The sequence below is a fragment of the Acanthochromis polyacanthus genome, chromosome 3, assembly GCF_021347895.1.
Source record: "Acanthochromis polyacanthus isolate Apoly-LR-REF ecotype Palm Island chromosome 3, KAUST_Apoly_ChrSc, whole genome shotgun sequence".
Lineage (NCBI taxonomy): Eukaryota > Metazoa > Chordata > Actinopteri > Pomacentridae > Acanthochromis > Acanthochromis polyacanthus.
In genome coordinates, this window is record NC_067115.1 from 21,750,196 (window position 1) to 21,777,325 (window position 27,130).

A 27,130-nucleotide genomic window follows, 5' to 3' on the forward strand; every position below is an offset into this window, starting at 1 on the left:
CTCAGTAGCTGTGGGGTTGTATAAAAGTTCACTGATAGTTTTGTTTCTCACAGTGATGAGACTCAAATAGACAGATTTTTTTTTTTTTTTTTGAGTGGAGTGGAGGCTGTCTTTTTGGTTGTTGCTCAGATTTCCACAAAACAAAGTTAAAAGTACAAACATTCTAAATAACTTTCTGGGTAAGTACACAAGTCATTTTATTATCAATTTAATCTATGCTATTATACCCTTTTTGGCCCCACCAGCCTCATTTATTATAGTGTGTTTCACCTACTTTAGTGTTTAAATTGAAATTATGGAAACCGACACATTTATGAACAAATCAATCTGGTGTAAAGTGTACAGGAGAAGCAGAAATGATGCATGAAGAAATAATAAGTAGCATTTTAAACGAAAGAAATGCACAGCTTCATTAACTGAAGCTTGTAGGTGAGCAGACAACCACTAAAATTGCACAGTGTCAGTAAAGAATTAAATTTCCCTCTGGATTAATAAAGTATCTATCTATCTATAGATGTAGCACACGAATGCATATATCTTGATAATAATTCAGTCCATCCTTACAGTTGAACTTTTTTCCCCCCAAATGCTCCACTTTAGCTCAGTAAATGGGTTTTAAATTTGACCTGTGGCTTCTAAAATAAATAAAGCAAAGCAAAGCAAAATCTCATCATTGTTGGTTTCTGGAGCGCGGCACCGAAAAAGCTGCAATTTACGGAAACTATTATGAAGGTCTGGGAAGCGGATGAAAATTCACTGGAGTTGATAATCAATTCCAGTTCTGTACGTCACCGTCTCCTTATCCCTCCTTTTTGGGCTGGTTTATGTAAATTCCCGAAACATGAATGGAAAATCCAGTCAGAGCTTCTCCAGCTTGCACCCACACATATCACTTTTCATGCCTTCTAAACACAATCAAACCACAGCGAGAGTTCACTTCGGATCACAGTAAAATTAACATCTGCTGTATTGAGTGAATCAGTTGCTTTAATCAAACTGAGATCTGTGAAGTGGAGATAGTTTTGGCTCAAGAGACACGGCCACGGTAATATCTGTGAGCTGAATCAGATTGGAGTTTTAAAGAGGGAATTCTGTGTGTTCAGAGAGGGGAGGAGGGTCTCTGGCTCGGGCAGAGCTGTGGGAGGCATTCCTGGAATGTCAAAATAGCAGCTGGATTACATATTCTGCTACACGCACAGTCACTACACACTGTTAGCACGCCCACTGAGAAAACAGCGTTAACGCGCACACCAAACATTTTTAACTGCACCTGTCACCTGTACTCCATTTAGTGAAACATCAACTTCACTGACATCCGGAAATGACTTACATGTGAGTCACTCAGATCGTCTCCTCTGTGAAATCGTCCTACTTACGCCGTAGATACTGGTTTATATCCACTGGTAAGTTAGACATTTTTAGATAAGATGAAGAACTACATCAGTGAAAAAATATCTCCTACTACAACAGTAACAATGAGTGTCCCTGTCCAGTAATTCATGCATTATTTTATTTGTCAGAATGTGAAAGCCGCTGTACTTTCTTCCCTTGATGTAGGGAAGAAAGCACAGTTGATTGCTGTTCCAGCTCTCACCTACAGCTGTGGCTGTGACTGAAAGAACAAGATCACGAATACAGACAAAACAATGAGGAGCTGGGCCACTCATGGAGAGCCCAGAGTAGGAATCCTCCTTTGCTTTGTCCTAATTTCTTTATTTTACCAGGTAAGATCAGTTGAGAACAATTTCAATTTCTCATTTACAATGATGACCCGACAAGAGGCCCCAGCAGGAAGAAAGATAACAAATAAACAATACATATACACAAAAAGGACACACAACTGTTTAAACAGAGATAAAACACCCCCAAATTAATGCTAGCAATACAATGAAAACAGTCAGCATGTGCAGTGGTCAGCTAGAGTCTGCTGCAACTTCTGCTGAAAGATGTGAGGGGATGGAAGCGATGACAGTTTCAGAGACTTTTAGAGTGAATTCCAATCAATTGCTGCAGCAAAGCGAAAGGAATTCTGGCCAAAGACAGTGCCAACCTTGGGGACAGAGAGTGTTACAGAGATCACTGGACCTCAGGTGGTAGTTGTTATGGGAGTGGTGCGGGAGGTTGGAGAGGTATTGAGGCGTCTTCCCTGATAAGGTCTTGTAAATAAGTAACAGCCAGTGTTGGAGTCGCCTGGTGTAAAGGGAGGGTCAACCCACCAGTTTGTAAAGGTACCAATGGTGGGTGGAGAAAGGTGCACTGGTAGCGAGACGGATGGCTGAGCGATAGAGGACATCAAGCCTGTAAAGGGCATACTTAGGGATCATTTTATAGTCGAACATGAGACGGATGGTCATCTTCACAACTGTGTTTTTGGCAGAGTATGTAAAGGAGCCCTTATTACAGTAAAGGAACCCCAGTCTGGATTTGATTTTAGCCTGTAGAATATTGATGTGAGGAATGAAAGAGAGTGAAGAATCCAGCCACAGGCCAAAGTATTTGTAGGAATTAATGATCTCCAGATCTGAGCCATCTGCACAGGTGATCTTTGAGGGAGAGACACTATTTGTCCGGTTGAATAGTGACTGAGTTGAAGGGTAGATGCAGCAGAGCAAAGTGATAGGCCAGTGGAGTAAATAATGGTGTCATCAGAGTAGAGGTGTATCTGGGAAGCAACAATAACTTTGGCCACATCATTTATGTAGATGGAAAACAAAGTTAGGCCCAAGATGGAGCCTTGAGGTACACCCCTTGGATTACGCTCCTGCCTCATATCGACAAGTGATTCAGGGTTTTGTATAGCCATCACAGATCAGTTGTTTTGGTAAATGTGCATCCAACCAGAAGCAGACTCCAGAATGATCCAGGACACGCTGGACTGAAATGATGTCCCTCCAGTTTGAGATGAGGGAGATCTGGGCAGCTCTGGTTAGGCAGCTGCTACTGTGAGCCAGAGAAGTAGTGGATGGTTGTCATCACAAATGTAAAGTCTATCACAAGTGTATTTTTCAAGTTAGAGTTGAGTAGAACCTGTGCACAGAACAAGCTGCAAGAGCGTCACGTTAACTGACCCGAGTTACTTTATTTGTTTCCCATTTAACAGAGCCAGAGTTGTGATTTTCTCCAATGCACAAACAGAAGAAACAACTGGCAGACCGAACAAGACATTCACTGAATATGACAAAAAGTGTGCTGTATTACAATCTCTCACTCCTCCTTGAATTTCCTTCAGGATTAACTATCTATCTACCTACCTACCTATCTATCACATTTGAAGACATGCAAATTTCCACTGAGAACAACTTTATGCATTTTGTGACTTTGGGGATGAAATGAATTCTTTTAAAGTAACTTAACAAATCCAACATAAATGTAAAATATGTAAGTAATGCAAACAAAGTATTTTGTACTAAGTAGCCAAATATACTATCTTGTTGTGTTTTTTTAAACACCTTTTCAGGCTGTATTGTGTGGACCCGTGCAGCTGTTTGTCCTTGTAAACCAGTAGACTTGTGAATCCCAGTCAACTGATAATCTGAAAGCTAATCAAAGTGTTTCTGTCTGCAGGTCAGTGTGTGTGCATAGTGTCCCTGCTATTATAACATTTCAACCATGAAAGCCGTGTTTTAAATTGAGAACTAAAGAACAAGTTTATATCATCACACCCATACAAGTAATATTAATACAAACTGTTATTTAATTCCTCAGATGCTTTAGAACCAGCTTCCAAGGAAAAGAAAAGAAACATAAAATAAAACATAAAAATATCAGAAGGCTACATGTATAAATCCCTGCTGGTTTCTATGGAGTAAATCTAAAAGATTTCATAGGATTCATACAGCCTTGAACTGGCACACACATCTGTTTCAGTACTAAACAGAGAACAAAACTCAGCGGCACTGACAAACTGTATCTGTGCAGTCGTTCAAAAAACAGGTTTAGTTTTTGAGGACCCACAGATATGATAAGTTTGTACAAGCCTAACCACATCTATGAAGCCTGAGGACGTGATGATAAGTTATTGATGATAGTGATACTACAGTAGTCACACTAACAGGATTTTATAAAATTACAACAACAAATCAGAAATGATCACACAAACACAAGTAAAAACACACTTTTATGGGGGCATGGGTGTGTCTTTCTGTCTGTGCTGTGTACATATATTTGTTTTACAAACTCTGCAAAACAGAAGACTAAGCTATCGGTCAAAGCTCATAAAAATTATCCCTTTTTTTAAAACAAAAACATTTGACTGATATCTCCTGATATATCTGCTGTCTACAAACAGCACAACTTCCTTTAAAAGATAGATTATTCAATCAAGCTTCCATCTGTAGATTTATTGCGGAAACACAGAAGTAAAAAGGTTTTTGTGTAGCAAAGAGATCATCCAGATAAAAGGAACTCTTGCTTGAAGTCTGGTAAATGTTACGTTTTGTTAAACAGGAAACCGCATTGGAATCCAGGGCAAATTTAGGAGAACTCTGATGATGAGAGGAAATAAAAAATGTATACTGTTTAGGTGATCAGAGCAGAGCTAGATGAAATGACTTTGACAGCAATTAACAGCAATTTCTAGCATGTCAGAATCCCAGCACACAGCGGACATCTTTTTCAGTTTCAGTGAGTCCTTTGCTGCTGTAGGAGCTGTTTGGAGGTCTTCTGAGGAGCTGCTGCCCCTCCTCTCCAGGAGGATGTGAACAGCGAGTTTTGAGTTACTGAAGAGGATGTGTGGGAGTTCCTAGAAATCAGGAAATCAAGTTTATCCCCTTCCCCCTCTTCTCCACACAGAGCAAAACACGTCAGCCTCCAACACTGTCGAGGCTCTGTTCAAAACCACTCGCACTCACATCTCAGCATGTGCCTGTTCCCTCCTCTGAGCTGTACATTCAGCTTATTTCTCTCTGGGCCAGAAATGCTGCTTACACAGTAAATGTAAATATGAGGGGTATAGCGATGTTGTTTGTCATCGGCATAAAGACTTTCTGTTTTCATTTATTGGTATGACTTTACTGAGAAGTGACTCCAGGGGGTTTACGGCCTGATGCTAATTTTACATTGGAGGCTTTGGTTCGGGTAGGGATCAGGTCAAATCAGGCCAAAGCAAAAACTCAACACCCAGAAAGATGCATGAGTTTACATTGAAGTATGATTCTTCATCATGAAATGTTGAGAAAGAAAATTCAGAAATTAAAAAGCAAGGCTTTGCAGCAGTGTATTAACAGATTTACCAGCAACAGAATAAAGTTTGTTCTGTGTTTGTATGAGACTTCCTCCCTGTGGTCAAACAGGGTCATTGCATCCTACAGCTTAATGACAACAGTCTGCATTTTCTGAGGTTTATTTGGAGCTAAAATTTAAACACCATTTGGCTGAAAGGAAAATCGGCTCGTAGTAACGTGAACGTCTCTGCAGCAGGATTTTAAGTAAAAAGAGAACAGAAATAATCTCCGAATACTGATGGCTAAAACCTCTAAGCCACAGTCCAAAACTGTACCCAAATATATGCAGTTTGCTATCATACATCACTTTAGGAACCAGCAAAGTGACAAAGTGTTCATCAGCTGCCAAAAAAAATCTTTGCCGATTCATTGTAGTTAGTTTAATTACAGCACCACATCACACAACGTCAACGATTTATTGTTTTGTTCTGAATTCCAGCGACAGTGACACAACACAACAAAGACAGATCCAGATCATTTAGTGGAGAAAACATGGATGCTTTGGTTCACTCTAGTTATCTACCGTAATGAGAAAAGTACAGTACTGAACTTGCAAGCTGTACATACGTGCATCGACATTATACTCTAAAAAATACTCTATACAGTATATCCAACACCATACAGCCATGAGGCATTCACAAGCAGAGAAGAGCCACTGTCTCTCTGGTCCTTTGTCTTGAAATCAAAAACATAAAAAGTGCCAAAGTTGAAGAGAAAGTTCCAAAATCCTAAAATCACCACACAACAACTGAAGTAGAAGCAATTAAAGTTACAGTACTCATTGATGAATTACAACCTCATGATTCTTTAAGTCTACAATCAACAGTTTAGACGTTTTTAAGTGCTCGTACTGGAAGTGTAACAGGTAAGCAGCAGCAAGGTAAAGTAGGCTGTTTTTATGCTGTACCATATATACAATATTGGAGAGCAACTCGGCCTCAGCTCCACAAAACCTCAGTCAAATAACTGTGGTTAGTTGCTAAAGAGCTTCTGAGAAGTCTGGAAACACCCTGTGCCCACAGGAGGCTGGATTTCCAACTCAAACAGTGAGCGCAGGTCACAAACACGTGGTAAACACACACCTCTGTTTTCACAGCGGCTCTGGAGAGGCTGACGGTCATAACGACACAAAGCCGAAGGGAAGCAGAGGTGAAATATTGGGTTTGTTGATATCTAGATGTAAGGTGAGGTGAGGTAAGATGGTGGCTTCACACAGGGTGAAAATGCAGCTCTATCTGAAAACATTTTCTGTTTACATTCAATCCTGTTTACTTCACTTTACTGTTTTATGCCAGTTTTTACTCTGCAGGTTAGTTAAGGTCTTAGTAGAGTCTAGAAACTGAAAAAAACTTAAAATAACTTCATTTGTTAACACAGATATATTAGAATTTAGGAAACTGAATTTGTATTTCTCCTAAAGATTAATAAGGTTTGTTCTATTTGCAGCACTTCACTGCAAACCGACAACCCAGCATTTAAAAGTACTAAATAAACTGTTATTAAATCATTTATAACACTATAATGTGGTTGTATTTATTTATGTATTTGTCAATAATCATAACTCTGGATGCTGGTATGCAAACAGACAGTTCATTACAATATAAGCTGATAGAGAAGTTTTAATCTATATCTTAATGTAAATTCACGTAAAGGTGTCTTTAAAGCTGTCTACAACCCAATTACATCGTGTTATTAATCATTCAATAAATGTGTCTATAAATGCTTAACGGGGGACTTTCAAAATAAAGTCAACTGAAGCAGTTACAATTCTAAAAACTGAATTTACACAACTTAACATATTCGCAATATATTTTTAGATGGTCTGAGGAAGACACATTAAGACAGCAGTGCATGCTTTTGAAAACTGAAGGTATTTTCAGAAGACAATCCAGCAGCTTTTTCCATATTGGCCTGTGATAAATGTGCATTTTCTGTTGTGTGTGGTGGACAGCAGGTTCTTTCTGGGTTTCACAATAGATATCTCAGTCCTAACTTCTGCACTGTTATTTTTTTCTAAGTCGCTCTCTTCAAATGCAAAAACAGATATTAGGTCAGTTTAAGTATTCTTTCATACCTGTGCACAACATTCTTGATAACAATGATCGAAAGCTGCTAAAAATGCAGAAAACAATGAAAACGTCACTTGATTTCCTTGTGCACTTTTTCAGACTGAACCTCAGCAGAAGAAAGTTTAACACAAAGCTTTACACAGATGTGTATTTTATGATACTTTACTGGATTCACGTGATGCCCACATAATTATTTGTACCTGTACAGACAGTATTGCAAGCTCCCTCTCCTTCCTGTTTTTGTTTTTTTACCTTTGGAGCCGACTAAGGCAGGTTTTGTTACTCTATATGTGGTGCTTGATTTGGTGGAATAACCCTTTATGCTCCTTCTCTCCCACATCACAGTGCAGTTCAGGACTCCTCATCAGTGGCACTGGGGGAGCGCTCCTGAAGAAACAAAAACAGAGAAAATTATATTATTTTTAATCAACATCTCGGCCTACATTAAATGAAAATACAAACAGATACGTAAATTGATTTTGAGCCAAGCAAGTGCTCTAGGTTAAAAAAACAAACAAAACAAAACCAAAAAAGCAACAACAAAAACAGTGGAGTTATGAGACGATCGTCATACTTTTGTCTGTCTGTCTGTCTGTTAGCAACATTACTCAAAAACGGAACAACGGATTCAGATGAAATTTTCCTGGAGGGTATGAAATGACACAAGGACCAACTGACTAGATTTTGGCAGTGATGCAGCTTATAGTCTGGATCCACTTATGAAAGATTTCTGTATCATTGCCAGATAGTGGTATGGTGTCACTGTAACTATGACTACAAGTGAACACTACATCAGCTGCCTGCTGACGATCACATGATTGTGATCCTACTACAAATAGACCACTGTGGACTTATCAGGACTTATCTGTCAGGAATAACACAAGGAACAATTGATTAAACTGTGGGGGTGTTTCTGAGTCCCATCAATTCCCGCCACCCGCTATATATTTACATCACACGATTCGGTATCCGTACTTAACGTACACATGCACAACACATACCTGTGCTCAGCGCAAGGTCATTTTGTTTGTGGGTACATCTATATTAAATAGCCACATTCTATAGTGCCGTGATTTCTACCACAAATGTTTTCAAGATTTCAGCCGTTGGAAATGATACAACTGAGCAGCCTTGGCAGAGTACTGCGCTCTCTGAGTGCTTTTCCTGTTAAACATGTTTTACAAAAATTTGCTAACAGGTTCATGAAATATCCTGGAAGTTCACAAACATTCAATTAAACAAACAAAGAATGAAGAGAAATAAGATCACAGTTTAAATCACATTCTCTCAAGGTTACATCTATGCACACACAAACACACGCACAGACCGAGTTACCTCTTCCTGCTCATCCTCAGAGTCATCATCACTGACGACAGGTTTGGCTCTGGTGCGTCCTGTTCGTCGGCTGCGTGCCTTCCCTCGATCACCCCCTTTATCCTTCCTGCCTAGGCGGATTTTCACTTTCACTGAGCGAGCTGGATCCAAACACACATTCAAAGAACATGTTTATATTATAAACAAAGCTAAAGCTAACAGGAAGTATAAATAAGAATTTCAATGTAATCATGCAGCGTGAGACAGAAATTATCTGGACATCACGACACATTCTCACCACTGACAAACTAGGCCAAAGAAAGCTGAACAAACTAAAATCCAAAGTCGATTTGTAGCCAGACTGTACTGAGAAGTAAAATGTGACTCAGTAGGTCTTTATCTCTTTACACAGACTAACGCTTACATTCAGACTCTGATCCTTCGTCCTGCTCCTCCTCCTCTTCCTCGCTCTCTTCTCCCTCACTTTCCTCCTCCTTCTCAATCTTCTGCCTCAAGCTGGTGAACACTGACTGGAGCACGATGGAGTCTTCGTATATCTGCTCAGACAACACAAACACCACAGAAACAGCTTCTTATGTAACCATGTATTCACAGGTAACAGTAGAAGAAACGCACAGCATTCAGCTTCAACATATAGGGCATGCTTTCTAAGAAATGGTATGAAATAGGAGAACTCATGAGAAAAACTGAAACATGTCACCTACTATTAAAACCTGCAGCAAGGCCAATCAGCAACAAGATGCGCAACTTCCCCGGGCTTTGACGAAATTGAACTGACGCTCCAACTGTTTTGTCTAAAATATTCATGTTTATTTACCTTTTTCTGACAAAGACAACTAGTGTCTAAAAGAATAGTCCAGTTAGAGAATGTACACATTCCTGCATCTGTCATCAGATTTGACATTTAAATATACTGCAACAAATATTCTGATGTTGATTTTTGCTATATGTAAAAAAAGAAATCTAGTAAAAGATACAATAAAAACATAAACACAAGACATTTTTTGTACTCGTGGGTGAACACTGGATATCAAACATGGTCTGCCTCACCAGCGATCCCTCCAGGTTGAAGGTCTGAGCGTTTTGGAAGAGCAGCATGACGTCTCTCTCCAGGTCACCCAGACTGCGGTAGCGATGGCTTCGAATCCTCTCCTACAATGAAGATACAGTATGCACATCTCTTTGTATGCAGAAGAGAATAACACACCAAGTTTGTGTGTTAACCTGCAGATTTGTCCATAATGTGTTGTTTGCGTGCAGACTGTGCTGCAGAAATGAAAAAGAAATGTTTCCTAGAGGAACCATCTTGTCTGATCTTACCTTGATTTTCCTGAAGTCCACCGGCTTACGGATCAGCTCGTAGTACTCTGGCAGCTCTTTTCGAGACGGCAGCTGGATGAACACCTCGCTCAGCTGACGCCCACTGGCGCTGCAGGAAATGACATCATCAGCATGAGACAAGATACATTTATCAACATCTGAATAGGGCCAATAGAGGTCCGTCTAATCCCACTCCAGCATGCTGATGCATTAAATACAAACATGTGAGAGAATTAACTGTTGGCTCTGAGTGTAATCAGCCCCCCACAAGTCTGTCTATCAATAAACTCTGTCAATTGTACTAGGTGATGATCCTGACCAAAAGAAGCCATAATCATGTTATTACCACAGTATCTATACATTTTTATTTGGCTGTGGGTAGAGTGCCTCCTTCTCATTTGTCATGTTCTCTGATATGATTTTGTGAAGCAGCAGATGTCGCTCAGAAAATGTGTAATTTAATGTGTGAGTTAAAACTCAGTGTGTTATTTTACTTATACATACTTATACATGCTGAGTTATACATTTTTTTAAAAGTGCAAAACAGATTTATGATGTAAAAAAAAAAAAAACTTTCGTTGACAGTAAAACTTGTCAGCAAGTTTAAAATTTTCAAATTTTCCAAAATGTTGTCCTTCATTAGACCCAGAAACTATAAAACAGAGAGATTTTGAATTTTATGAACTACTTTTCTGTGATGTCCAGTTTTGGATAGGTCATTTCCAAACCAACCAAACTGATGGTAAAAATTGGGACATTTCATCAAAATCATTTTATTCTATGGGTCTAATTTTATAATATGTCAGAAATAAAACGTTTGCAGCAGATTCTGTAAAAATAATAATAATAAAAAAATGTGTTTCTTTCTGGAACTCCCTGATTGAACTGGGCTGAACTGCAGGCTGTGCTAACACTAATAGCAGAAAAATACAGACACAAAGTTAAAAAGTAAGTATTAAAATACTTATAGTATTTACATTAACTATTTTTATCAGTATTAGTAAAATCTGTGGACACTTGGAATACAGCACAAAAGACATTTCGAGTTCTCTTTACTTCTAACCACCTCTGTTTCTATGGAGGTGCAGGACTTAAAGGGGAACTTCGTTTTTTTTCAACCTGGGGTCTGTTTTCATATGTCTTTTCATACATGTGAGTGATGGAGAAATGAATTTTCGACATAGCTCCAGTATTTAGCCAGGCAGGCAGCTCAGCTAGCAAAAAGTATGTCAAAGTCCACCCGAACGTGCTTTTTTTCCCACACTAACCTATCGCGCGATTTCGGAACGAGATTTGCTTTCTAGCGTCCTGAGATTTGGATACAGACCACAACAAATACCGATCGCCAGGTAATGTGGAGGTTTTCGTTCACTTCTCATCTCTAGTATGTTGTGGGACACTCGTTGAGACTATCCGAGCCGGTCAGTGTGGGAAAAAACGCACGTCAGGGCGGACTTTGACGCGGGGGGGCAAGTTGCCCCATACTTTTCGCTAGCTGAGCTGCTAGCTGAGCTGCTAAGCTGCCTGCCTGGCTAAATACTGGAGCTATGTCAAAAATTCATTTCTCCATCACTCACATGTATGAAATGACATGTGAAAACAGAGCCCAGGTTGAAAAAAAAACAAAGTTCCCCTTTAATATTGAAGTGAAAAAATGAGCCTACAGTGAGAAAAAAATGCAAGAGGAACAAAAAAAAAACCACACCCAGTAACTATTTGGACACCAGAGGTTTGGTGAGAACGGAGCAGGAGTTCAACCTTATGTTCACAGTTGTGGCGGGAAATTCCAAATTATTCAAGGAAGTGAAGGCTGTTGTGAAAACTGGATGAAACATTAGTTCATCTGTGACTTTTTCTTCCTTTACTTCTCTTTCAGCCTGAAGTTGGCCTCAAACTGAAAACTACAGAAATGAGTAAGTGAGTTAATGAAGAAATGTACTAACGGGAAATACTGTAGTGACACTGCAACCAATTCTAACTGGTGCCTGTGTTTGGCACATGTTTGCTTTCCCAAGAGCTGAACTGTTGCAATCTTGTCTTCTGAATCAGTGACAGGCCATCAAGTGATTTGCACTAATTTTTAAATCCGTAAAAATCTTAATACATTTTTAAAATCAGTTAATACACACTTATTTTTGGGTCGATAACTAATAATGTGTTTCGCTAAAGGCGCACTTCCTCTAATCTACAGTTTGAGCTCTTTTCCACTACCTGTCTTTGTACTTGATGACAGCGTCCACAATCTTCCTCATCTTCTTCGTGAGGACCGGAGGATTTGGGGAGAGTTTCTCAGCAGGCGGTCGTCCCCTCTTCCTCTGCCTTTTCCCATCATCGTCTTTGTCCCCTCGTCCACGACCCCCTGAAGAAGAGGAGGGACCAGGGAGATCCAGGTCTCGGTCCCTCTTCCTCTTGCGGGTCGTCTTTTTGTGACGCACCTCTTCCTCCATCTCCTCCAGGGTGCCCTCCTCTATCGCCTGCATGGGAAAGACAGACTGTGAGATTTAAGTACCGCTTTAAATCACAAAGCACAAGAAAAAGAATAAGTATTAGTCAGTCTACTCTAGAAAGCAAATCAATTTTTGCTTGTACTTCAGTTGCAATTTATATTCTGAAATGTATCGCTCAGTGCTGCCATAAACAACCTTGAGCCACTGCTTCTCGGTCAGCGAATCGCTGTAGTCCACCTCCTTTCGCTGCCGAGAACCTCGTCCAAACATTTTCTCCTCCTCCTCTTCACAAGTCAGTCGTTCAACCTCAGCGTCGTCCTTCATGATCCAAGTGGGCAGCTCGTCCTCCTCCATCAGACGAGGTTTTCGCCGCGGGTTGCGGGCCTCCTCACGACGCCGGTCCAGGTCCATACGCTGGGGGAAAGAAGCAGAAAAATAAAGAGGAAAGAAATAAAGTCGCAGGGAGAAAACTTTGGCTCAAATTGGACTGTAGCTGTAATTTCTCCTCAAAACGCAGACACTTACCATAAACTGGTCAAACTCCTCTTCACTCCTGGCAATCATCTGGTTCACCGTCTCATCATCTGGCACCTCATCCTCCTCCTAAATACAACAGACACACATTGGCAAGCAGAGCATAAGAAAGCACAATCTTCAATTTGTGTGTTGCTGGTGCACGCACACACATTCATGCGTAGACACACTTCTTGACCCCAGACCTCGTCTTGCTCCTCGTGTTCCAGGATGGCCTGCAGGAAAGCCCTGCGCTCATGGCTGGAAGACTTCTGATCAAACATGCCGGCCTGAATGACCTTTTGGTCCACATTCAGTTTGTATTTAGCTGCTGCCAGGATTTTCTCCTCTACGCTGTTGACTGTACAGAGGCGCAACACTCGCACCTCGTTCTGCTGACCGATGCGATGGGCTCTATCCTGAGCCTGCAGGTCCTGTGGAGGAGATGGGGAAGGAGAGAGAGAATCAGTATCACTTCAGATGAGAACATTTGGTTGCTGTGGCGGTACCTCCCTTGTGAATTCCAATGCTGTGACACAAGCTACTTTCAAAGACGAAGAAAAATCAAAACATTTTATGACATAGTCAAAGGCTCCAACAGTGGTAATCAATGTATTTGTAGAAATACTGTTTTACATCTTTTTAGTATCCTGTAGAAACTAGCCTCAAAGTGCTGAAAGAAAGCTGCTCGAGGCTGATATGAAGAGATTTTTCGTTTCGTGCCAAAATGTTTCTTTGCCGCTTTAAAAAAATAAATAAATGAAAATAAATAAATGAGCATCAGACCTGATGTGGGTTCCAGTCGGAGTCAAAAATAACCACAGTGTCGGCAGACTGTAGGTTGAGGCCGAGGCCTCCGGCTCTTGTGCTCAGGAGAAAGATAAAGTATTCTGACTCTGGGTCATTGAATGTCTTCAGCAACATTCCTCTGTCTTCAGCTTTCGTAGTGCCTGATATATGGAAGGTAAGAAAAGAGAAGAAAGACAGGTGAGTGAAATAATTCAGAGAAGACAGACAGAAGGGAAACAAATAAAATGTATCAAACAAATGGGACTAAAGGAAAAAGAACGCAATATCTGTCTATATATATGGAGAAATTAAGGACAGATGCATGAACACTCAAACAAATTTGCATTTCACCATCAAGACGAAGATACTTGAAGCTGCGGTAAGCAAAGTAGTCCTCCATGATGGTCATCAGTGAGGTCATCTGACAGAAGAGCAGCACTTTGTGGTTTGTGGCTCTCAGCTTTGGCAGGATTCGATCCAACACCTCAAACTTTCCCGATGCCCGATACAGGTCAGGACTGATGGGAAAAGCAGGTGCACATATTCACAAGGAGGGACAGTTTGAGCGTGTAAGATCATAACCTAAAGAGGAATCAGTACTTACCCCTGGACGATCCCACCAGAGAATCCTAAATGTTCAGAGAATGATTCCTACAGAAATAATGAAAATGTATTCTGTCACACAGTCAAACATTTCAGTTTAACTGTATTTGATTTTTTTTCTTCTCGATAGCATCATCATAGAGTGAACCTGTTTCTTCATATTTCTACTCGCTCCAACTGTCCTGAAAACACAACTTTAACTCTATGAAACATAATGCAGGCAAAATACTTCAGTGTCACATTCGTCAGCGTTACCTCTATTTGCTGGAACATATAAGGATGGTTACAGATCTTCCTCAGCTGCATGATGGTGTTCATCAGTGTCTTTGTTCCTCCTTTGCCCTGAAAAAACACAACATGATAAAAGTAAAGAATGGAATTGTAAATATTCCTGTAAATCAAGACATATTTATACACGGTTGTTCAGTGAGACGTATACAAAACTACTGAAAGCACAAATCATGAATGCAGTAAGGTATGCAGTATGAGTAATTGTGTACAGGTTAAATTAAAAATTCTGAGATCATTTCAAATCTCAATAATAAACAATTCTTGTTTTTGTATAACTATTTTCCTTTTATGTAAAAGCAACACGAGTCCTGACAGAACAGGCACTAATACTTGTTCTTGTGCAGAATCAAATAGACAGAGACTTTCATTTTAATGAAGTACATTTAAAATAACATCCAACACTAAAAACCTTCACTATCAATGCATTTCTGTGTTCACCTTCTTGTCTTTCTCTGATCCATCAGTGAGCAGGACCCCCTTGGCCTGCATGTGTCGGTACAGCACCCTCTGAAGAGACGACATGTCACACTTGATCACGTATTCCACCTGATGGAGAGGAGAAAAAGTTTGTACCTGTTAGACAAGTTGACAAAGACTGTATCCTAAAACAGTTTCATTTGTAGTACCATATCAGAACACTGAAAGTGAAGCAGCTAAAGAGAAGGTCAATGAACACTTGCACTGTATTATTTATTATATACACTGTATCACAAATATTTATGTTCTACATCATGTACATCCCCTGTCAAAAGTTTTGAGACACTTTCTCATTCAAATAAATTAGAACCCGTCTCGAAACTTTTGACAGGGGGATAACAGGATACTGCAGTCACCATAATTTCACCCACTGTTGCTCCAGTGGTGAGTATGATTATGTCTAATATATGCTTGTGTTTTTTTAGCTTAGTGTTTTTAAATTTACCTTATATTTATTCTTATTTTTATAGTATTGACACTTTTATTTCTGCACTGTGAAATTGATGAGAGAAATGTCATTTCGTTTAACTGAGTACTTCGTACATTGCCGAATGACAATAAAGCTGAAGTTGAAAAATTCAGCCATCATTAACTCTATTTTTTTTAATACCTTTTTCTGTTGTGAAATGTAAAAATGTTTTCAAAAAAATGTATCTGCAGAACTTCAGGGGTGCTGTAGTGAAAGGATTTGTTCCCCACCGTCTGCATTTGGATCAATGTTGGTGCTGAAGGTGAGACTTGCCTTCTCTGGAAGCTGTGCCTCCACCTCCTTCTTTAATCTTCTTAACAGGAAGGGACGTAGCACTTTGTGGAGACGACGAATAATCAAGATTGTCTCCTCTTCATTGAGATCCACCTGTGGAAGAAGAAAGAGAAGCTTCATGCAGTTATTCGACGAGAAAGACACCTACAAGGATATGTCATACAAATGCAGGCCACATCTTCTGCACCTTCTCTCCAGTCATAGCAAAAGGAGCGTTAAACCACTGCTCGAAAGTGCTGCAGCTCTTGAAGATGGTGGGCAAAAGGAAATTGAGCAGCGCCCACAGCTCAGGTAGTTTGTTCTGCAGTGGAGTTCCTGTCAGCAGGACTCGACGCGGAGCTAGGTAATGGGTGTTGAGCACCTGGGTCAGTTTACAGTGGTGGTTCTTCATACGGTGGCCTTCATCCACAATCATATATTTCCAACGGATCTGGAGGAAGAGAGCAGAACATCTGGATAAAACCACAGTACCACACTCCTGCCTTATGGCTTCTGCTCAACCAAACCAAAAACAGAAAGTGTCTAAAAGGACAATTTCTTGTCCACTTTGTCCTCGTGACTAAAGCTGGCTCTGTCCCAAGCCAGACCCTTGAGCCAGCACATGGGAAACGTTTGCCTGAACTACAATACCCACCTGTCAGCACAGTCTGGAACCCTACATGATTACATGAGTGCATAGCAGCATGATGGTCACAGAGGACAGTGGGAGACGTGGTTTACAGGCCGTGTCAATGTGTTGCAGGACCTAGGAGAGAGCACTGAGACGCAGCACAGGGGGAGGTCAGATTGGCCAGACTCAAATACTTTTAGATAATTTGGAGGGTTCAGGGAGCCAAAAACAAAAACACACCAAAACCTCAGGCAAAAGCAAATGAATAACAAACAAAAATACAAAAAGGAGCAAAATTTTGTTGTGTGTACATGTGCAGAGGGAAAGACCTACACTAAGGATTAATGTGCTGTGTTTAAGCATTTCCTAGTGCTGACGTTTGTCCGTGCACTCCATCTTACCTTGGCCAGCACTTGTTTGTCTTTGATGATGTACTCATAAGTGGTGAGTAAAACGTTAAATTTGCCACTACGCAGCTGGGGTACAAAGGCTCTTCTAGCAGCAGGAGACCCCTAAAATATGTGGAAAGATGACTTTAAAATAAAGGAAACTGCAACATTTTATGATAAAGGCAAATGCTCCAACATTATCAAAGAAACACACATAGCTTTATACTTTGTGCTTGCGTGCAACAAGAAAGAAAAATGAAATACGGATGGTGTGGCTGGAAAAATTCACCTTGTAGGACACTTTCACAACTGTCGGTGCCCACTTGTCAAACTCATACACCCAGTTAGAAAGAGTTCTGTCAATGAGAGGCAGCTCAGATGTCATTCAACAATTCATTTAAAATAACTTTTCTTTTCTTCAGCATTTCTTTAGATAAACCCTAACAGATGAAAGAGAATGTGAACATCTAAGCTACTTTCACAGCTAATGACAATTAGCTCACGAGAGGGGTACTATGATGAGGTAGGGTCCGTTGAGCCGTTTGTGCTCCATGAGGTATGTGATGAGGGCGATGGTCTGGATGGTTTTGCCCAGACCCATTTCATCAGCCAGGATCCCGTTCAGGTTGTTGTTGTAAAGAGAAACCAGCCACTCCAGACCTTTAATCTGAAGGACAAACAGGATGTCTTTACGCTGTCCCATTACCGCACAATCAAGCTGCACAGAATGAGTTAAATGGAGCACATTTAGGTAAAAACAAAGGAAAACAGGAAAAAATTCAGCGTCTGTGGCGCAATAATATCGCAATTTTAAACATTTTACCAAAACAGTCATTACATGCCTCATCGCTTATAGAAGCCTTCAGTTAAAGTTGGCTGCTAGTTTTTCTAAATGCTCAAATAACACAACAAAACTATGAAATGGGATTTCAATGAAAACCACTGCAGGAATCATTAGTCAGGGATGAGAACTTCTCATTGCTTCATGTCTCTTTTGCATGCGTATGTTTACCTGATACTGTTTGAGCTGTCCATTTATCAACAGACTCGACTGCTTCTCCACCTTCTCTGTGACAGCGTGAGCCACAGAGTAGTACGACTGGAGTCCTCGAGCAAACGCTGCCCCACTATACTCGTCATCCACGTCCTGCTTAGCATTCCTGTGTGTAACACATATTAAGTTTTATTCAATTGTTTACGCAAAGACACCATACAGGACAATGCCATGTTAACATGGCATTGGTGTTTAAATGACTCACAAATTAGACTACAATGAATCCAGGTGCAGTCTGCATATGTACTCACTCAATGATGTGTCGGACGTCCACCTCTGACACATCCTCGCTGTCAGGATCTGTAATCTTCTTCTTTTCCTCTACTGGCGCTGCAGAAGGCTGAGGCTCCTCTTCTTCTTCCTGCCGAACAGCTTGTCAGTAAAAAGTTGTTTTTCCTCCCATTGAACCACTGGATATTGAAAAGTAGTTTCAAACATGTCTTACAACATAACCCACCTCCTCCTCTTCCTCCTCCTCACTGTCTTCACTGTCCGAGCGGGGAGCCACCTCATACCTGCACGGACATAAAAGAATGTTGAAATCACATATGCACAAAAATAAAATAAAATCCAGACCATTATGTAGTCTTTCTCACGTACATGCTGCTTCCTAATATCCGTTTCATCCTTACAACTAGTGGGGTGCAGACATATACTGTTAAGTCTGTTTGCATCAAGGATGTTTAGCAATGTATCTTGTAAAACTAATACATAAGTAGCTAGCTGGAATACTGATAGCATGTGACATAAGACTGGATTGCCTACATGCTGATAAATATTAGCAAACTAACGAACAGGTGTCATGCACATACCAAAAATGTGGATGTGAAAATAAATATTCAGATACCACTGTAACAACCGAATATTTGGATACGGGTTTAGCCCTACTACAAAGTCATGAAATCATCTCTTTTTAAAGTAAAAGTCTTTTGCCCTTTCCATCCAGTCTCACCCAGGGTTCATCTCCAGCCAGGTCTCCAGCTGTCCGGCTTTGGGCGCGTCCACCCCTGTCAGGATGTTCCCACTATCCACATGGATGACCTTCACAGGCAGGTCGCTCATCTGACTCGTCTCATCCAGAGGCTGCCACAGGAGGAGGAGGCAAGTTATGTTTTAAGTTGAGCTGGCATGACTTAGCTTAATATATTAGTGGCTAATGGGAATGTGATTGAGCTTCAGATAGTAAATGTGTGTATAGAGGTGATGTTTTACATCAGTGATGCTGCTGAGCCAGTTCAACACCCGTCTAGCCACAAGTAAATATCTACTTATAATTTAGCAAAATGTACTCTGTGTCCATGTTTTCTTGCATTGCAAATATTGTATTCTCTTCTTGGTGTGTGGTCTGACTGTCTATCATGTGGAACATTTCAGGTGTTGATGTGTGATTGATGATTTATTCACTGATTCATTGCCTGATAATTGGCTTTATGCTTGGTCACCTTTTGCAAATCACACCATATGTGCTGTATAAACCGTGACATTTGTTAGTACTATTAGTGCCTGACAAAGATTTCTATGACAGAGGCGTTGCATTGACAGCGTGCAGTCTCCACTCTTGCCATGACAACTTTATAGAAAGCAGAACACTACCCCTTTAGGCTCTCTGTGAAATCTGATCTACGCTTTGAATTGACGTCTCTATGGAGACCGCGGAGAGCAACGATACAAAGAATCAGGTTTGTTTGGCGACCGAGCTTTTTTTAAAGAAAAAGTGTATATCTCTTTGAATAACACCTGTGAAATATGGTCTGCCATCTACAAACCCTTTCGAGGGTGGCCAGACTGACACTACCTATGTATAGACAGTAATTTATATCTCTGCTGTATCTGCTCACCTCTCCATCAGGCCCCATGGCAGGAGTCTGACCCTCCGCATTCTCCAACTGCAACACAAGCAGAAGTTGACTAATCACAAAGAGACCACATCCGAGTCGCAGGTGTGTGAGTCACTGAAACACTTAAGCAGCCCAGAACAGATTATCAGAAGGAAAGGTTGCTGATACTCAGATTTACCAGAACTGTTTCCCATACCTTCTTCTTTTTCTTCTTCTTCTTTTCTTCTCCTTGAGGGCTTGTGCAGCTTTGTGTGCTCTGACCAGCTCTGTGAGGTTGGCAACGTACTCATCGGTTTGCTGCAGCAAGTAGGCCAGGCGCTTATCCTTCTTCTGGTCAATCAGTTTTCGGTAGCCCTCCTCATCCTCAGCCTGCCATAGCAGATGGAGATAAATTGTGTAGGAGGGTTTGTATACTTGCAAGTGTGTGATGTGCGTGCTTGTGTAACCCTGAGTGTGTGTGTGGTGATATTAAGGTTTATTCCTACCATAAGCCTCCTCATTCTCTCTTTCTCAATACGCTCATTCTCCTTCTTCTGCTCCCGCTCGGTGTTGGCGTGGTAGGTGGCCACAGCTTTGGTGAGTTTTTGAAGTTTGCCTGTGATTGAACGGTGGTATTCCTTGAAGTCTTTGGCATGCTGGAGGATGCTGTTGAGGTACTCCTGGATCGGGTGAAAGACAATAAAGAGAAACACCCAGAAAGGAAGATGAAACGAGTGAAAAATGCCACTCTTAATAACATCACAGGTGACTTCGCAGTTTGTCCGTTACCTGATGTTTTTGTCTACGTTTGCGCTCTTGCTCGATCTTCTGCTGTTTTTCCAGTTTCTCTGTGATGCGGGCCTCTCGGAGAGACTGTCGCTTGCTTCGCTTGTAGGCCTTGGCATCAAGAGCCGTTTCTAGAGCCGTGTCCCGACGCATACAAACCACCACCTCTTGACGCAGCTGCAGTGCACACAGAAACATAAACTCATCTGCAGAACTACTATCACTGAAAATACAGACAAGCCATAAACGCCTACAACTCACACTGATGGCTAGATGGATTATTGGTAAGTTTAAGTGTGCAAATGTGCAGCAATATAGTGAATACCTGTCTCTGGAAGTTAAGTAGTCGGAGGGCTTTGAGCTCTATAGTAGCTTTGGTACGTAAATCACCAGCCAGAGAACCCGGCAGGTTCTCCAGTTCAGCAATGCGATGGGTTATACGAGCCTGTAACCTGAAGGAGCAAACAGCACTGAGTTATTATTATGCTGTTTTGAATATCATTGGTAGGTATTGCACAAGAAAAAGTTTGGGGTGAATGTTAACTGCTTTCTAAAGTTAAACACTGAAAAGAATAATTAACTTACAAAGGAAGCTCTAAATCTGTGTACTGCTTAAGTGCTGTCGTCCTTAAGGGTGCTTTCACACATACGCCTTTTGGTCTGCTTAAAGCGGACTGGAGTCCGCAGCACCTGAAAGTACGGTTCGTTTGGGCTGGTGTGAAAGCAGACCAGATTTTTTTGGTTCGGACTAAAGAACCGGACCGAGACCACCTCCCGAAGGTGGTCTCGGTCCGGTTCTATGTGAACTCCAGTTCGCTTCGCTCCTGGTGAGAACACAAACCTGTCTCCATTCGGACCGGCTTGATGGCGCAGCAGACTTTTTGGTCTACGGGAGCTTCCGTAGCAACCTGCACAGGGAAGGTCCAAACGAACCACTCTAACGGACTAACAGGTGTGAAAGCACCCTAAGAGTCAGACAGTTTAATTTATCCATAATCTTTGCCTTTAAACTAAATGCAATAGAGGACGGTGTATTCCCTAAACGGTCTGGAGTACCTGTACTCCCTTTCCTGCAGTATCTCCACTGGGTCGAGGCCACAGGGTTTCTGAATGGGGGTAATGCGATTCTGCTTGGCGTGGTAAGGCATCATGGGAGTAGGCTGTGCCGGCTGGCCTGGGGACTGGGTCTGTGGGGGCATTACAGGGGAGGCAGCTGGGGGAACTGAAGGGGGAGCAGGAGAGGGCCGGCCAGTGGGCTGAGGGGGGATCAGTTTTTGGGGTGCGTTGGAAGGAGCGGCTGCATTCACCATGGGACCTGGGAAGAGGTGAGGTAAGAAACAGAAAAAAATCAATAGGATATAATGGCATTATACTTTATGGTTCACAGATTTTTTGACATAGCAGGAAAAGCACAGATGTAGCTAATAACATTTTTACAGCTCTGTTCCACTTGGGTGTCAGTCATGATATGGAGGTAGCGTGCCTACTTCAATGAATTTGAAAGTGTGACACCTAACTTTAATGCAGCCTCTATTAAAGAAAATTCGAAGTAATTTTCCTGCTGTGGCATGTAGAAGCTTCAGCTATGAAAAAGATCCATTATTCAAAGTAAATATTTTTACTATTAAGGCATATTTGACCAGGCTTACAGTGAGCCTATTACCACGGCCACAGTAAGAAAATTGAATTATGACTTAAATAAAAGACCAGTATTGACCTAGGTAGTGTCTACAGATACGGACCCGTACCCGTAGCCTGTGGCCTACGGATACGGCACTTTCCCTTATCATAAATATTAATTAGACGTACATGAATATTAATGAGCCGGCTGATGAACGCGCTTTGTGATTGGCTGGTAATCCGACGTACATAAATATTAATGAGCCGGCTTGGTAATCCGAGTGATGAAGGCGCTTCCGTGATTCGAGGTGAATCTGCGTGCCGAGCCTGTCATGTCAGTCATCTGCTGTTCTCTTTTCTATCATGCATAATGTCTTATAAATATCATTATCTTACTTTTTCACTGACAGCGATTTGGGGGTTGAAATCAGCACTACTATTAAAAATAGCAAAACTTTTTATTCACGTGACCCTGTTCTAATAAAGCACAAACGGCAAACAAAACAAATGGCGGAACTAACAGCCAGCAAACTACAAGTATTTTTTTTACCTTCAAAAGTAGCAACAGACTATTACATATTAACAACCTAAACAAAACCCTGACGTATTTTCTACGTCTGTCAACACAGACACTGCACGTCAGTCACTTTAATGTTAGCGGACTCTGTTGAATGGCTAAGTTACATAACCACAAACAAATCTCACAATATCACAGTAAATCGAGTTAGTGGTTTTTTTTTTAATTCATGCCGAATTAAAGAGCTGCTCCTCACCATTCACGAGTGTTAATTAGTGTCCGAAATTAAATGGGAACATTTGCAATGGAGTTCGTCAGCCGCTTCCACCACTGAACGCGGTAAACTAATTAATAGGAACTGGACTTCAAACAATTTAGACACGGCGTCTAAAAGCGTAAAAACTACATTGTCTAAAGTGTGAGAGGAGACGGTGTATTTTTGGTTAAATTATACAATGTTCGCCGTCAAAGTCATTCATATAAACTGCCTGTAATGTGCAGCAAATAGTAGTTAACTGGCGCCAGCTCTTCAGTGACCTTAACGGGTCCGTACCTCTAGTACAGATGCTACAGGTACGGGTCCGTACCTCCATTGACCTAACACATTGGCATATGAACACATGGTTAGAATTTTCTGTTAGCACTTATGCAGCCCTTCTTACGCTGCTGTCTGAGGTAAACTTCACTAAAGGTTCTCACAAAACAGAAAGTCAGGTCTCACAAGGTCTGACAGCAGCACTACATACCCTCAGGCCAGGACTTAGGAGGTCCATTGGGGTTCTGCCCCTGCATTCCAGCTGGGGTCCCTGATGGGCCTGGAGGAGGCATGTTGGGACCCATCATTCCTAAGACACAAAACAGTACAGACTGTGTTCAGAACAAAGACATTTTAAAAACTTAGAACAATACTGTATTGTTGCTATGTGGAGCTTTGTGAGCATTTGCAGAATGAATGTAAACTACACCCATGAGTATCTTCTGTTAATTACCCATCTAAAGCTTGCTCAAAAACGTTCATCATGTGTTCTTGTTAATATATTAGTTTTGTATTCTTTTGTTCAGACATCAGGTAAATAGCATAAAGCCTGGTATTCCAGACATTCCCAACGAATGCTCACCATGAGCTCGGCTGTAGCCTGATGCCATTGGTCCAGGCCCTGGTCCTGGTCCTGCTGGACCACCTCCTGGCCCTCCTCCAGCTCCAGGAGCCAGGCTCGGCATAGGCTGCTGCTGCTGCATCCCTGGCATTGGTCTCTTTCCTTGGACGGCCATTTGGAGGTGGTCTGGCAGGGGCTGTCCCCGGGCCAGCATCTTATAAGCCATGATCTGGGCTCTGAGTTGGTGGAGCTGATTCTGGTTGAAGGGAGTCGGGCCCCCGGGGCCACCGGGGCCACCAGGGCCTGTAGGGCCAGTAGGGCCACTGGTTTCAAGACCAGAACCAAGGCTGGGGACATTAGTGCCAAGACTGGGTCCAGGGCTGGGTCCTGGTCCAGCACTGCCTGGAGGGCCAGGCCGGTTATTAGGACCCAACGTGTGCTGATCTCCACTGGGGCCATCTAAAGGTGTAGAAGCAGAGCCAGGGCCACCGGAGGAGGAGGAAGAAGAGGATGATGGCATTAGAGGTCCAGAGGGAGGACCATTTGAAGGGACGGGGCTGGAATGGTCAGAGCCACCTAAAGGAGAGTGGTATCCTGACAGAAAGACAGACAGATGGAGAGAGTCACACACCTGCGGTTCTTAAAGGAAAAGATCAATACTGTATGTGCTTTTGGACACTGAAGCCAAGCACAACAACATCACTTATCTGGTCAAGAAATATTCTCACACACAACCTCATAAAACCACAACTTGTCATATTTGCACTGTTACCCTGTTTCCAGTCCTTATGCTAAGCTAAGTTAAGCTAAGCTAAGCTAATCAACTGCTGGCTGTATTTTCATACTTAACATATAGACAAGAGAGAGGTATTGATTTTCTAATTAAACTCTTGGAAAGAAAGTCAAATGTATCTCCCAAGATGTCAAATGCCAGATTGCATAGCTAAATAAGCACTGAATTGTTGCCAAACACTGATCAAATCCTGCCAGACTGTTATTTCAAAAGGTTTTTGATTTTTTTGAAATTCTGATTCATCGTCTACAGCCTGTCTGTCTGCCTGTCCCGTTTGAAGCTGTACAGCAAACAGCATGCAGAGACCAAAATTCAAAGTTGTTGTCTGACTGGAAACACTGTCTTTGTTTGAGGGAGACTGACCTGTGACACTGTATGACTCTCAGCATTTAGATATTTTTTAGGATGTCAATGCGTGATAAAAACATACACAGTTCATGTCATAGCTTGTGACCGTAGAGACACTCCCTGTGAACCAGTCGGAACAAAAGACCACACCACTGTAGATAAGTCACCCTTGTAAAGCACACCAGATATCTTACACAACTCTGGAAAAAAAGAGATTGCTTAAACTCATGTAGCATTGCTTACCTTGTGAGTGTTGATCCAGAGGGCTGGGCGGGGGGCCCATCCCACTGTGCCCGCCCTGTCTCATAGACAATCCCTTCATCTGACTGAAGCGACTCTCTTCACTCAAGCTCTTCTCGTGCAAACCCTCCATGGGCTGTGGGAGAAATCAAACAGTGCTGAAGTTAAAAAATCTATGTATATGACTAGAACACTAGAAGACGGTTGCAGCTGCTGGAGTGATACTTTTCGTTGTGAAAATAGCAAACTGAAGGATAAATTAAAATAAGAAGCAAAACATTATTGATAAAAATAATGTACAGTAAAGAGGTGTTAGAGAATGTCAATTCAAACATGTTACAGTAAATCTTTTGCAGCAAATATGGGAAACCAGTTTCACAGTCGCAAGAATTTTCTTCTGGCTTTGTAGATTTTGAAAAATTGAAAGTGAAAATGCTATAAAGGGAATGCCATATGACATCTTGGAAAAATACTCTAGAAATACTGGCAAACAACATTCAGAACAATCAGATTTTTTTTTATACCATCATACTTTGAACAACTTTATTTTTAAATTTAGATAGAAGCTTTGTCGGTGTTGGTTAGTTTATGTGTTACAGGATATAAACATTAATGACTACATATGTCTATTAATGAATCACTGCAGTGGGATTATAGCAGGTAAAGCTTAAAGTAGAAAGAGTCAAATAAAGCATAATAAAAAAAAAGTTGAAGTGAATGAATGTGGAATGATGCAATATGCAAATCTTCATTGTGTGCACATCCAAAGAACACAAGGTTTTAATGTTGTGTTCTACAGTTGCATGATAGACTGTACTTTTTGTCTGTGAATGACTGAAAACTTTAAGTCTTTGTTATATTATATATTTACACAGTAAATAAGTGGTACATGGGATTAAGGCCACCTCTACAGGGCGGGAATAATGAGCAGGAGGTTGAGGGTCTCAGTGGGCCTGCAGCTGTTTGAATGTCCTTACTTTGTGCAGAGGGTGCATGTTGTCGGGGCCATATCCGGACGGCCCTGGCTGGGAGTGTGCAGAGGACGGAGGACCAGGGCTGGGGCCCATCATGCTGTGAGAGGAGCCTGGAGAGGGACCAGGGCTGGGGCCCAACATGGTGCCAGGGGAAGGACCCGGACCAGGGGAGGGACCTGGGCGAGGGGTGCCTCCCATGGGGGGATCTGGCGTTGACATGGCCCTGGATCTCCTGCTCCTGGTTGAGCAGCAGGGACCTGAGAAAAAGGAGAGAAAACAATCTGCAAAACTCAGAAATATGGCAATGCAATATGCACAAGTTACTTATCTGAATAAGAATTTATTAAGTGATATAATTAGAAAGGAATAATTTAAAAAAAACATTGCAGTGACGCTGAGTATCTGACTTCAGCTGTGCTTTTTCTGATAAGGGATGTGGGTGCACATTTTTTTGCTGTTAATGTTGAATTTTGTCCAACGCTATCAGGTGTTGAATCTCCATTCTCCTACTGCGCTGCACCAAATCACCCGTTGCGCGCACATGCAATCACACTGGATGCCGGCTGCACCGCTGATCCGGAGCTGCAGATGGCATATACAGTAAATTATGCACATACTGCTGAGAATTCCCTAAGACCACGAAAGGGTGTCTCGTTAAATATTAAAAAAAAAAGGGAATGGCGGACTGTGCTTGTGCGACTGACCTACCCGCATCCACAGGACAGGCGGTCCCGGGTGGATTTCTGCGCTCCCGAGCTGATATTTGAGGGGAGATGAAAGAAGACGCAGCTGTTATCGCAATTAGTCCACTCACCCTCTTTGTAATCTGCCTTCAACCGATGATTTGTTTCACCGACGTGGCTCGAGCGCCCCCCTCCACCGATCCTATGACCGAATGTCTAGTCACGGCCGTGCAGCAGCGCGCATGCGTGCGCAGCGACAGCAAACCTCTATTCACAGCGCGCTTTAAGTCTGAAAGTGCACAATAGTCATGTGAAATGTCACACATCTGTAAGAATATTAATGATTACATTACACTTACACCTGCTAAATCTC

General features: G+C 41.7%; 1 protein-coding gene across 1 annotated transcript; it reads right to left on the reverse strand.

Annotated features, from left to right (window-relative positions):
• Window positions 1-5,624: 5,624 nt before the first annotated feature.
• LOC110948878 (transcription activator BRG1) lies at window positions 5,625-26,977 on the reverse strand. The gene is given in 35 exon segments (XM_022190624.2): window positions 5,625-7,678; window positions 8,627-8,766; window positions 9,030-9,162; window positions 9,677-9,778; window positions 9,947-10,055; window positions 12,158-12,420; window positions 12,589-12,807; window positions 12,919-12,996; window positions 13,113-13,340; window positions 13,693-13,856; window positions 14,047-14,213; window positions 14,300-14,346; window positions 14,554-14,640; window positions 15,028-15,135; window positions 15,809-15,922; window positions 16,017-16,259; window positions 16,841-16,951; window positions 17,118-17,184; window positions 17,332-17,495; window positions 17,841-17,988; window positions 18,134-18,243; window positions 18,340-18,397; window positions 18,835-18,965; window positions 19,721-19,768; window positions 19,917-19,940; window positions 19,943-20,089; window positions 20,206-20,379; window positions 20,489-20,662; window positions 20,811-20,937; window positions 21,542-21,800; window positions 23,369-23,467; window positions 23,741-24,313; window positions 25,104-25,236; window positions 26,078-26,331; window positions 26,783-26,977. Coding segments are annotated over 34 exon segments (5,001 nt in total). The 5' UTR covers window positions 26,294-26,331; window positions 26,783-26,977; the 3' UTR covers window positions 5,625-7,642.
• Window positions 26,978-27,130: the final 153 nt, after the last annotated feature.